This window comes from Notolepis coatsorum (genome assembly GCF_963971535.1).
Source record: "Notolepis coatsorum genome assembly, chromosome: 16".
Taxonomy (NCBI): domain Eukaryota; kingdom Metazoa; phylum Chordata; class Actinopteri; order Aulopiformes; family Paralepididae; genus Notolepis; species Notolepis coatsorum.
The window spans coordinates 81,379,588-81,392,751 of NC_140180.1; the positions used below are offsets into that span (position 1 = coordinate 81,379,588).

Sequence of the window (13,164 nt, forward strand, 5' to 3'; positions counted from 1 at the left end):
GCTCTCTTCCATGACAACATAGTAACACTGTCCTTACAACATGACTTGTCTTCTACATCTTTGAACTTACATTATTGTTCAATGTCTGTCTGTCTGTCTGTCTGTCTGTCTGTCTGTCTGTCTGTCTGTCTGTCTGTCTGTCTGTCTGTCTGTCTGTCTGTCTGTCTGTCTCTCTGTCTGTTTGTGTGTGTGTCTGTGTGTGTGTGTGTGTGTGTGTGTCACTGTCTGTCTGTGTGTGTGTCTCACTGTCTGTCTCTGTGTGTGTATGTGTATGTGTATGTGTGTGTGTGTGTGTGTGTGTGTGTGTGTGTGTGTGTGTGTGTGTGTGTGTGTGTGCGTGTGCGCGTGTGCATCATTGTCTGTTGGCAGGGCTAACCCTGTGCTGAACCTGAACATAGACTCGGCTACAGACCTGGGTTTTGACGAGGAGGGCTCCAACGTCGACAAAATCAGGTACGAACGCCACATCTCCAGTTGGAAAGATTCCACACAAATCCTCAACTTAAAGGGGAACTATCTTATAAATGGCCTTTTTCAGTGTTTAGCATTGTTTCCTAGCTATGTGGACTTATATTAATAGGATCTATGTCTCTAATTCTCATATTGGCGCATTCTTCCAATTCTCCTCTCACAATATTCACCCTCACTGAACTGAGTCATCTGAAAATGTGCATATCTGTGATGTCAGTGATTTCTCAGCTGCATAATAATTTGGTAGTTGATGTGGCAGTTGGCACCAGGCCACACAGTGGTTGGAGCCCAGCCTCAAAACGGCTTAAGATCTTGAGGTAGAAAAATGCTGTTTTTGAGTATTTGATTAGAAATACAAAACAATGAATTAAAAAAATTAAAACCTTACAGAGGTGTTCCATAGACTAACAGGAATTGTGTAAAAGTGCCCAAATAGTGAAAGAAATAGTAAAATAGTTCCCCTTTAAATAAAAGAAGAAATACCGTGACAGAATAGTTCTGACTCTGGAGAAGACTAAGCACATTTCCCAGAATGTTGGTATGTTCCTTTAACGTGAAAGAGTTTGCAAATCACTGCTTTTACATTACGTTATGTAGCCTCCATGTACCCTAGCAACCAGATATCTAAACGCTAATCAAAGATAGATCAAACATGTTCTCTGTCATATTTCTCAAGACTGCAATGGCATTTCAAAAACATGTGTAATTGTGAGTGATTATATGTTTTTTGTATTTATATTGACTGTATAAAACACATTGAGGTAGTGCTGACACCATCTCGTCTCGGTCTTCTCTCCCTCCTGCCCCCAGCCTCAATTCTTTGGATTACAACATTGACATGAGCCTGCCTGAGAAGGACACAATGCCTATGAGGGTAAGGTTTCATTCCAGAAATGTGCCATGATTGATATTCACTCAATCGCCAAAGGCCGCTACTACTCCCAGGCCATCAGGATGCTCAACGAACAATAACACTATGTAACAACCATCAAATGCACTCACAGCGCACACATCCACACGCAGGGCCGCCTGGGAGAAATGCGAGGCCCTGTGCGAGATTTAAACCCCCAAAAGGTAAAAAAAAAAAAATCTTTCATACAGTCAACATATTCTTAAATAATAGCGCTGCCCGAGGCTGGGCATGATACAGTCAACATATAGCAAGAGAGAGAGCGAGAGAGAGCTCCCGTTCTACAGTCAATATACAGTGTTATCGCTGCACAGTTGTGTGTGTTAGAAAGAGAGAGATAGAGAGAGAGCATGTCTGTTTGTGTGTGTGTGTTAGAGAGAGAGCATGTATATGTGTGTTAGAAAGAGAGAGAAATATATAGAGAGAGAGCATGTCATTTTGTGTGTTAGAGAGAGATATAGAGCATGTCTGTGTGTGTTAGAGAGAGAGAGAGAGAGAGCATGTGTGTTTGTGTGTTAGAGAGAGAAAGCATGTCTGTGTGTGTGTGTGTTAGAGAGAGAGCATGTATGAGAGAGATAAGCAAAGATGAGCCCCTTCAACTTTTAATGGAAGAACAAAACAGAAGGAAAAGATAACTTCACAAAGGCAACATGAATATACATAGATCCAAAAGGACAAAGATCAACACTTAAATCCAAAGAGAAGAGGGTCTATACCAGAGAAAACAAAGTAGCAAGGAGCCAATGGCCGACATCAGCTAAATAGGCTAACTGCAAATAGAGTAGCCAGGTACTGACACCAGGCCACACACAGCTTTGGCCAACGCTACCCAAGCTACACAAACGACCAAGACAATTCACACACAGCACATGTCGTATCTCCAAATGTTGTGAAGTAACATATGTTTTGCCTGGAAAAAAACATTGTTATTAACAAAACATTCGGGAGGGGAAGGAAGGAAGAGTGGGGTAATGTCCAATGGACATCTTACCTGCACCAAGGAACGCAGGGCGAAAGGCCGCAACACAGGTCTCCACGTTGACGAAAGGCCTCTCGCTGGCGGGACAAAAAGAAGCTATGGCCGGAGCCTTGTCATGGTGCAGGCCCGACTACATCTTCTGTCAAAGATGATGTCGTAGTCAGAGTGCCAGGGCCTGCTATTCTCACGGCTAATGTCAATGGTCGTAGCACAAGCTAACAGCTAACTCTAGGCTAACTGATAGCATCAAGCTAACGTTCCCAGCCGAGCGAAAACGAGTAGCTAAAACGTCGTAGCTAAACAGCTAACTGGCTAACAGTTAGCTCAACCCGGCTATCGCTAACCACTAGCTAACGCAGAAGCAAGCTATGCGGCTACCACTGAAAAACTGTACAACGTGAGAAAAGCAATACAGGCCAACACTTCAGACAGCCGCTGTGTTTTCCTCTTCTCATACGAAGAGAGAAGGGAAAAAGAAGGCAATACACGTCCCACTACAGAGTGGTGTTTACCATAGCGGTGCCGGCAACAAGTCCCTCGCGGACTATAGCCGACTTGAGCATGGAGATATTCTCATAATGAAACACCAAGCTCACCTCCCTCGTATCAGGTGCTGACACCAGGCCACACACCGTTAGCTACTACAACAGCTAGCCGGCCCGTTTGGCTCCCGAGAGAGAGAGAGAGAGATATCCACGGCGGGAATAGAATAGAGTGCATTAAAAACTTACCAAACGTCCAAGAGGATGGAGACAACCGCGTGGAGTTGACGAAGTTCATCTGCCGAACGACCGCCCTCTTCATCTTGGCATAACAATGCTGCACGCGCTCTCTCTAGGTTAGCTAACGCTAGTTAGCCTTTAGCTAAGCTAGCTACTAGCCGACATCATCATGGCTATCCCGACGTTAGCACTCAATATTATAACGTAGCTAAAGCTAACTAGCTGTCCCTGCATTTAGCCGGGATGGCTAGCCTGACTGAACTGTCTAACATGCAACAACTTTCATCTTCAGTCCATCTGCCGAATGACCGCCCTCTTCGTTTTGGCTGGCATAACTAAGCATAACCTCCAAAGCTGCACACGCGAAATAGTCAAACGCAGCTGACGCACGCCGGCGTACACATGATGTAAGTTGTAACCCCTCCCTTAGTTGAAACCTGTGCAGAGCCCCAGAGCTCCAATAGTGAGTATGTCTGCAGAGCCGCAGAGCCAGGAACATTCTACAAACGTGTCTAATGTGAAATATATAAGCATATAAGCAAAACTAGATTTTAGGTCTGTGATGAAAAAGGGCCTCGCGGGAAGGAGGGCCTCACAAAAAAAAAAAAAAAAAAAAAATAATAATAAAAAAAAAAAAAATTGTGCGAGGCCCCCCTTCCCACGAGGCCCTGTGCGACCGCACTGCTCGCACACCCCCTGAGGCGGCCCTGTCCACACGCACACACTCACTTTAAACAAACAACTCACTGCAGCACCCACTTTACACACTTTAGAACACCTAAACACACTTTATATTTATTGGTAAAGAATTTGCACTACAACCCATACCTCATTACACCTTACTGTAAATTGTACCTAAATTGTACCTCATCCCATTTCTGCTTTGCACTATATAATATATTGTATATTAGTATATTGTATAGTATATTGTATGGTAACTCAGTTACTTCTACTCTGCATTGAACATTGTACATATGTACATACTGAACACTTGTGTCTACGTACGTGACTTCTATTTTATACTTGCTATACTTATTTTATCTTATACTTATTTATTTTTGTCTAGCACAGTCTCTGGAGCGTAACAGAAAGAAGCATTTTGTATAAAAGTATTCTGTACTTCTGTATGACAACTAATAAAGAAACTTGAACTACTCTACCTTTTTGTATGGAAGTTGCTGTATTATACTGTGTTCATATAATTAGCGACATGAACACAGTTGAATCCTTCAGATGAAGAGCCACGTTTGAACGTTCCTGATCAACCAAAAATACTCGTGGTTGTGTTGCTTAAATCTACTTTTTATTTCTTATTTTTGTCAGTACATTTTTGCAGTGTCTCTCCTGATCGGATGAAGTGGGAACATTATACATTACATTTTATTTTCCACTTACCGTAGAGCTATTATTTTAACATGTAGACCACTTATTTTAACACAAAAAAAACCACCACTTAAAGCACCTTTAACTATAGTACACAACTTTAAAACGTTCAGTTTTTAGAAAACGTCTTTTGGAAAAACAATCAATAATCTGAAAGTGTTCATTTGGACTACCGCTTTGTCTGCTTTTTCCTAGATGATCCAAGAGGAAGAGGAGGAGAACGGGGAACCTGACTACATCGAGCCCCTAGGGGCCGCGCTCGCCCAGCGAGGCCTGAAGAAAAGCCCGGACAGCGGACAACACTTTGCCTTCGACAACCCTGCGATGAGCACCTCAGACCTGTGACGGCCTCGCCTGGGCGTAAAAGACACTGACCGCAGGAATGAGACGGTCCCTTGAAAGGGGACTTATTCTTTTGACTATACAGATTGTTATTTGTGCAGAAATTGTCACCAGAGAGCGCCTTTTTTCACATTCTTCCCCCGGAGAGGGAGAGCTGTTCTGTACCTCCCTGAAATGTACACCTTTAACTTCAGCTACACAGAAGGCTGACATATCTTTCAAAATGTGTCATTTGTAACGACTTGTAATTCCTGGTAAATATCAATTGGTGCTTGTGTTCCAATTTGCATATTCACAGATCCTTGCGTTCTCAATGAGGGTAAAGGTGTAGCGATGCTGCTAAGATTATTGTCAGTAGTTTGTTGAACAATTTGGCTGAAAAAACATATTTATACAAATTGTTATTCAATATAGAACATGTTTATGAGTTTCAAATCCATCTGGAGGAGATTTTTATCAACATTTGGCTGGTAAACATTTTACAACACATTGCAGTAATCTTGCATCATCTGATTATTACTGTATATCAATAACTTTATTGAGGTTTCTTAAATGATGGGGTCTCTGGTGGGTTTGTTTTGAAGCAAAGGGTGAAACAAATATTCTCTGTGTGGGTCTCACCTTTGAAAGGTTTAAATCATGTCAACAGGTGACATGATGTATCATGTTTTTGCCAATACTTTTGAATGCTGTATATAATTATTTTTAAATACCATCTAAACATTGTGAAATTAAGTGGTAAAAAAAATGCGTTGTCATACAATCTCTTTGAATTTTTCTAAATATATTATGCAGTTCTTTTAAAATATATTTGATTTGTAATATGGTTTAATGTCATGTTTATTTGTTGCAATTGAAATATAATAGGGAATACTGGCATTGGAGAGAGGATTGATGCATATGGTACTAGACTAGCAATATCTGAATACAAAAATCACTCATTGTTGCATGTTAAAAGATTTTCAATTTGCACATTTAAAGATTCAATCCACATTGGGCCTGATACAATGAATCACTAGATAGAAGAATCATGTTTCAAAACAACTGAGAGTTTAGTTGAATGTTTCAATTGTACACTGATGTATAAATGAATGTATGGCAAGTGCAATCTTTGAATAAAAGTCATTTCTTTAAAGTTGCATTTTCTTTTTCTTTCAAAAACAATGAGGCTAATGTATAAACATCTAAATCTATGATATTGTATTTAATTGGCTGAATTGCCTACTTGCACACATATAATATCGTTACTGTTGCTTAAACGTCACCATAATACAAACAAAGAAAGTTTCACCACTGAACCACTCATCAGGATGCATGACTAATCATGTCATTATCATTGAAAACCCTCATATTGGGAATTATTACTTTTGTACATGACTGATTGTATAACTGCATGTACATGTTCATTATTTTCACAATACAAGTCACACATTAAATTAGAACATTGCACCAAAACCACAAAAAAAGGAACATTGGCCTACATTTATAAGGACTGGTGGTAGAGAGTTCTCTAATACACAGATAGATCAAGATGGTCAACACTGATTGTAAATCAATTCCGATAGCTTTTTCAGTATACCTAACATCCCTTCCTAAACAAGACTACTTTAAGTCATCATTCCTTAATCAAATAAAAAGATTGTGCTGTACACTATGAGGCCAGAAATCACTGTTCCAGTAATTGTCATCTATCAACACAGTCTCATCAGAAAACTTAATTAAAGTACTAATTGACCATAGGAAAAGAGGTACATAATGTACATTATGTTATAGCGATAAGTCATATATTTACGTATTGCATCGGCAAAAGTTCAAAACAAATGCAGCAACCAGGAGTTGAACCAACAATCATTGCAGTCGCGGGCGAGTGCTCTCAACACTATCTAACTATATTTATAGTTAAGAGTTAAGGTTAGTTTTAACATTCGCTTAACGGTTATGGTTAAGACATAAAGTTAGGGTTCAATCACCAGCAGGGCAACTTAAAGGTTTTCTGAAAACGAGTTAAACGTTTTTTATATGTAATATATGTACTTATTTGTAATACATACACATGTTACATTTGGCTATACTTACTTGGCTGTAACATAATGTACATTATGTATCTTTTTTCCTGTGGTCGATTAGTACTTTACATCTTCTAAGTGAGATTGGGCTGCTTCTATGTATAGTCACCAGTATAGCGTATGCTGCCTACTGATATCAACTGTGACCTCTGACCTTTCTCCATTTCACCCACAGTTTGGCTAAAGCATGTACTGTAAGCAACCAGAAAGAAAAGAAAAACATTTTGGTTACCATGGCTTCACATTATCCGAGGTGCATAACAAAACAAAACAAAAAACCCATCACAGTTCAAAATGATATAGTGTACGATTTAAAGATGGTTATTTTGAAAAGGAAAGGAGGTAAAGATGACATATTACCTACATTTTCCTGAATAAGAAAGGTTTCTGTATGTGTCAATCTCTATTGAGCTGTTTTTGTGGTACTGTTCAAATTGACAACATCACAAGAGAGTTATCCTGAAGAAAAAGGAAAGGAAGGAAATCATGTTTGGCTCATTTTCATTGATTTCTGGTTGTCTATGTACACTACATTATGAGTCCTTTATCAAATGCTGTTTGTGCTTTTTTGTTGGAAGGCAGTTTGTCCCTTTGGCCCTTTGACAGATAAAGAAACATTTGAAATAGTGTTATCTGTACATTGGAATAAACAAGAGGGTGAATGCACTGCATCTCTGCAGTCACAGAGGCATGGTTATGTTCTTACTCTTTCCCAGACCTCGGGCAGTGGTGGTCAAACGGTTATGTTCGTACTCTGTCCAGCGGGCAGCGGTGGTCAAACGGTTATGTTCGTACTCTGTCCAGCGGGCAGCGGTGGTCAAACGGTTATGTTCGTACTCTGTCCAGCGGGCAGTGGTAGTCTAACGGTTATAGAAGCTGGGTTTTATCCCCGGAGTGAGTTTGAAAGCTGAAAGAGCATGCTCAGTTAATATACCCTGGGTCAAAGTACAGCTTTGAGAAAAGAAAAGAAACACGCTGGGATGCGGCTGTTGGCAACCAGTGATCAGCTGAGAGTGGAGACTGAGAGACGTGGGCGCTCTGTCACTCTGTGGCGTGGGCCCTGGAACAACAGTGCGGCTGCTGCATGTTCTGCATCATCATCCGGAAGGGGTTCCGTCTGCGCCGGATCAGCCTCCCGTCACGCTCTCCCCTCCTCTTCCTGCTCAGGCTCCCCCGGGCAGAGCCCCCCGAGGTGGGGGTGAGGGGCACGGCGGAGGGGCTGAGCGGAGGAGGGGGGGGCAGAGACGGCTTCTGTCTGTGTTTCTTCACCTGCTTCTCCAGGTGTTTCTGGATGGCTGAGCCCAGCACCGCCACCTCCACCACTGCGCCGTACACCTCCCACGTCATCCCCTTCTCGTCCCAGCTCACAGCCTGCACAGCGTCCTCACCCTTCTCCTCACCCTTCTCCTCACCCATCTCCTCACCCTTCTCCTCACCCTTCTCCTCACACATCTCCTCACCCTTCTCCTCACCCTTCTCCTCACCCATCTCCTCACCCTTCTCCTCACCCTTCTCTTCACCCTTCTCCTCACCCTTCTCCTCACCCTTCTCTTCACCCTTCTCACCCTTCTCCTCACCCATCTCCTCACCCTTCTCCTCACCCTTCTCCTCACCCATCTCCTCACCCTTCTCCTCACCCTTCTCTTCACCCTTCTCCTCACCCTTCTCTTCACCCTTCTCACCCTTCTCCTCACCCATCTCCTCACCCTTCTCCTCACCCTTCTCTTCACCCTTCTCCTCGCCATTCTCACCCTTCTCCTCGCCCTTCTCCTCACCCTTCTCCTCACCCTTCTCCTCACCCTTCTCCTCACCCTTCTCCTCGCCCTTCTCCTCACCCTTCTCCTTGCCCTTCTCCTCACCCTTCTCCTCACCCTTCTCACCCTTCTCCTCACCCTTCTCCTCACCCTTCTCCTCGCCCTTCTCCTCACCCTTCTCCTCGCCCTTCTCCTCACCCTTCTCACCCTTCTCCTCAACCTTCTCCTCACCCTTCTCCTCACCCTTCTCCTCACCCTTCTCCTCGCCCTTCTCCTTACCCTTCTCACCCTTCTCCTCACCCTTCTCCTCGCCTTTCTCCTCACCCTTCTCACCCTTCTCCTCACCCTTCTCCTCGCCCTTCTCCTCACCCTTCTCACCCTTCTCCTCAACCTTCTCCTCACCCTTCTCCTCACCCTTCTCCTCGCCCTTCTCCTCACCCTTCTCCTCGCCCTTCTCCTTACCCTTCTCACCCTTCTCCTCACCCTTCTCATCGCCTTTCTCCTCACCCTTCTCACCCTTCTCCTCGCCCTTCTCCTCGCCCTTCTCCTCACCCTTCTCCTCACCCTTCTCCTCGCCCTTCTCCTCACCCTTCTCCTCACCCTTCTCCTCGCCCTTCTCTTCGGAGTCCTCGCCCTTATCCTCGCCCTTCTCCTCACCCTTCTCACCCTTCTCCTCGCCCTTCTCCTCGCCCTTCTCCTCAAATGCTTTTTCCTGTTCACTGACACCCGGTTTGACTGCTTTCTTCTCGACTACCTCCTCTTCCACATCCCCTCTCTTCCCGTCCTCAGCAGCTTTCTCTATGGTCATGGGCTTCTTTTTCTCTTTGTCCTCCTCCGATATTTTCTCATCCTTCTCGGTTTCTGGAAACCCTTTTGGGGCAGTCTGCATTTCTGGAAACCCTGTTGGGGCAGTCGGCGTTGTTGGGGTCATAGGCGCCGTGGCGACAGAGCGGAACTCCACCTGACGACCGACCTGCGGCTCTGTGTCTTTCGTCTCGTTCCCCACCGTCCTCCCGGAGGAGTACGGGAAGGAGAAGGCTTGGTCCCCCTCGGGAGGGGTCATGGGGCTGGTTGCCACAGAGTGACACTGGGCCACCTCCAGGCTGACCTGGGTCTGCATATGCTGCGGCCTGAAGGGGATCGGTGAGCTGGGAACAGCAGCATTTGTCACATCTTCTTCTTTTGTCTCTTTGATTCCAGACATTTGCTTATTTCTGCCTTTTTCTATTTGGGGGTGTTTACTAAGCCGAATGGACGGACCCTCAATGTTGCCTCTGTTTTGTAGAAGCGTCGTGACTCTCTGTACCTCACTGGTGTCAACATTAAGATCATCGCTTTCATCCGTCTTCACCACCTCCAATTCAGTGTCCACTCCTCCCTCCTCTTCATCATCTGCCTCAGTGCTGTCATGGTGGGTCACTAAGATAGAGATATCTTGTTCCATGCTTCCCATCCTCAGTCCATGCTGTTTACACTGCTGCTTACTATCGTCAAGTGTTACTAGTGAGCTTCCGAGCATCGTAGGAGGGCAGTTAATGGAGTTCTCTGGAGATGCAACTGATGAGTTAGAGTCTGTCCCTTCAATCGCCTCCTTTGGTGTGTTACATTTGAGAGCTGGAATAGACTCTGTCCCAGGACCGGACTCAGTCTGGACCTCTGGAAAAGTCACCGGGATGGTGGGTGTTCTTGGGGTCATGGGCGCCGTGCCAACGGAGCGGAACTCCACCTGTCGATCGACCTGTGGCTCGCCGTCTTTCATCTCTGTCCTCGCAAGCCTCCCGGAGGAGTACGGGAAGAAGAAGGCTTGTTCTCCCACAGGGGGGGTCATGGGGCTGGTTGCCACAGAGACACACTGGACCACCTCCAGGCTGACCTGTGTGTGCATGTGATGCTGGGGTGGGGTCGGGGTGCTCGGGGCAGGAGTATCTTGACCAGACGACACAGACTCTTTCTCTTTCTCCCCCTCTTTCTCTCCCTCGTCCTCTATGCCGACGTCCTTCTCTTTTTCTCTGGATGTTTTTCCACGCTCTTCGCTACCTCTGTCCGTTAGCGTGAGATGGGTGAGGAGTTCATCAGGAGTCGACTGACGGCGTGAGATCGCCCCTTCACCCGGAGTGACCGGCGGTGGCGTCACTGCTGCATTCGGTTCGGCGTCAATCTGTTGTGTCTGCGGCGACGTGTCGAGAGTCTGGATGCAGTCTGGCTGATCAGTGTCACCACCAGCTTGCTTCTCACCCTCCTCCGCCATGTAGTCACAGAGCTGTGACTGATATCCCTCTTGACTTGTTGCCCGCTGACTGGTGTCTGTCTGAGGGCCGGTGGCCAAGCTCCCTGGGGACTCTTGGTCCTCTGTCACCGCCTCACGGCACTGGGGGTCTTCCGCAGGGCTTCTCATCTCATCCTTACAGCTCTCCATTCTCTCACTGCACATGACGCGTCCAGCAGTTACCTGGAAGACAGGAAACACTGATGCACCTCTACTGCGTATTGCACCATATACTAAAATAACAACATTGCGCAACTGTGGAGCGTTAAAAATAAACATCCGTTTGTGTCCATGAACAAGAGGCTCACACTATTACACTTGAGATCAGTGTCAAGTATCAAAATCCCGTATTTGACTGCTCCACAAAGCTGGGAATATATATTCAAGTTATGCACCTGCCACCCCTGTAGTAGATACTATACTGTATATATGATATGGAGCATTTATGACTGGATATTTACAATAGATGCGCACTTGATAATATTCCACAGGTCCAGGTCCACAATCATATTAAACATGCAGTGGAAGCCCCCCCCCCCCCCCCCCATCAGTTTTCTGATCTGACCCGTAAAATAACAATATTCAACAAACAGAAAGGAGACAAGGAGTCAAACGACAACATACCTCATCATGCCTCAGTCCAAGTCAGATTGAAGTCTCCACGGATCTCACTCACAGATCCAAGTCAATCCCTAGAAATCCCACTGATCAAGACACGCGACTGTACGTACAGCTCCCCCGTTGATGGATGCTGATTGCAGTGGATTCAGGTTTGTCTCTGGAAGAATCTATCTTAGGCAGTCCTTGGGCTTTTGCAGTGGCTGTGTGTGTCTGTTGAAAAGCTTCACATTTCTAGTTTCCCTGGAAACCACGGTTGGCTTCTAGCAGCAAGTGGTAATGTAATGACAAAATCTCTGTTCGGCTCTCTAATCATCGGCAAATTATAATAATTAACACCAGGTTATCACAGCACTACGGTTGACTGTACGCAGAGGACCCAGACCTGTGAATTCAAACATTGGCTTTAACCGAAACGATTCAAGAAGAGTCATGAATCGTGGTGGTAACAGCCTCTATATAAATAATAGGTGCTCATTTACAGGATTTCTCTCTGGGGAGAGGAGAAGAGAGAAGGTCTATTCCATTAATAGTCAATAACCCTCTGTCACAGCAGGAAGGCATGCAGTGACTACTGAAGGCCACAGTATTTTCATCGGCCCCGATGCAAAGGAATGTATGAATGCGAAAGTGTATATTAGGCAAACAGTATCTATGTAAAGTTTATTGAAGCAGAGTAATCACAACGTGTTTACAAGACCAAAGAATGTATTCCAAGTGTCGCGAAGTGTTTTATTGTTATGTGTATAATATTCTTGAACTGGGTGTACACGAAAGTGCTATCTCTGAGGCTACCAACATCGCCTGGAGGGAGCTGATGTGTTCCTCCCACACAGACACTTGTAAACCGCCAAATCCTGCATCCTCTCCACCTCACCATCTGTGCATCCCGATATGGCAATTCTTAGAGAGCTTTAGTATTTCTGGGACCGAGACATTTAATCATTTATATATATATATATATATATATATATATATATATATATATATATATATATATATATATATATATATATATATATATATATATTATTCCATTTCCCCCTAAATAGTGTAGCAGCGAGCCAAGACTTGAGCCAGAACACTGTGTACAGAATTCTCACCATCAATCCAAAAGCCTCCACCAATCCCCGGCCGCCGCGGAGTTCTGTTGCCTAGCAACCGGCAGTGTGATGTGCTGCGAGGGCCAAAGTAAACAGCTACGATCACATTCACATCGTGTGCTACGAACCTGCCAAAGGTCCACTTCTCAGCGCTGTGCTGACAATTAAGACCGCGGTGATGTGTGGATGTAGCACCCTTCAAAGCACTCAACCGGACGAGATAACGCATGCTTTATCAGAGAGTTAATATGCTGTAAATGTTGATATGTCTTTAGAGTAGTCTGGAGCCTCATTCATCCCCCCCCCCCCCTGGTGAATTAGATCACAGGATAACTAACTAACTAACTAACTAACTAACTAACTAGCTAACTCATATAAAACTAGTATTTGATGTCTGTATGTTCCATGATACCAAAACCCATAAACATGACAACCAAGTAAATATTTTCTTTATTTGCCCAAATAATTACATAATAGTGGAGTTTGCATGTTCTCCCTGTGTTCGCGTGGGTTTCCTCTGGATACTCCGGTTTCCTCCCACACCACAAAG

General features: G+C 44.7%; 1 protein-coding gene across 1 annotated transcript in view; it reads left to right on the forward strand.

Annotated features, from left to right (window-relative positions):
* The window catches only part of cdhr2 (cadherin related family member 2), a gene marked incomplete at both ends in the record, with an annotated part of 79,455 nt that extends 74,645 nt beyond the window's left edge, over positions 1–4,810 (forward strand). The window contains 3 exons of the mRNA XM_084332101.1: positions 370–453; positions 1,282–1,345; positions 4,661–4,810. Of these exons, the coding sequence (XP_084188227.1) occupies positions 370–453; positions 1,282–1,345; positions 4,661–4,810 (298 nt within the window). The remainder of the gene's footprint in view (positions 1–369; positions 454–1,281; positions 1,346–4,660) is intronic.
* Between the last annotated feature and the right edge of the window lie 8,354 nt (positions 4,811–13,164).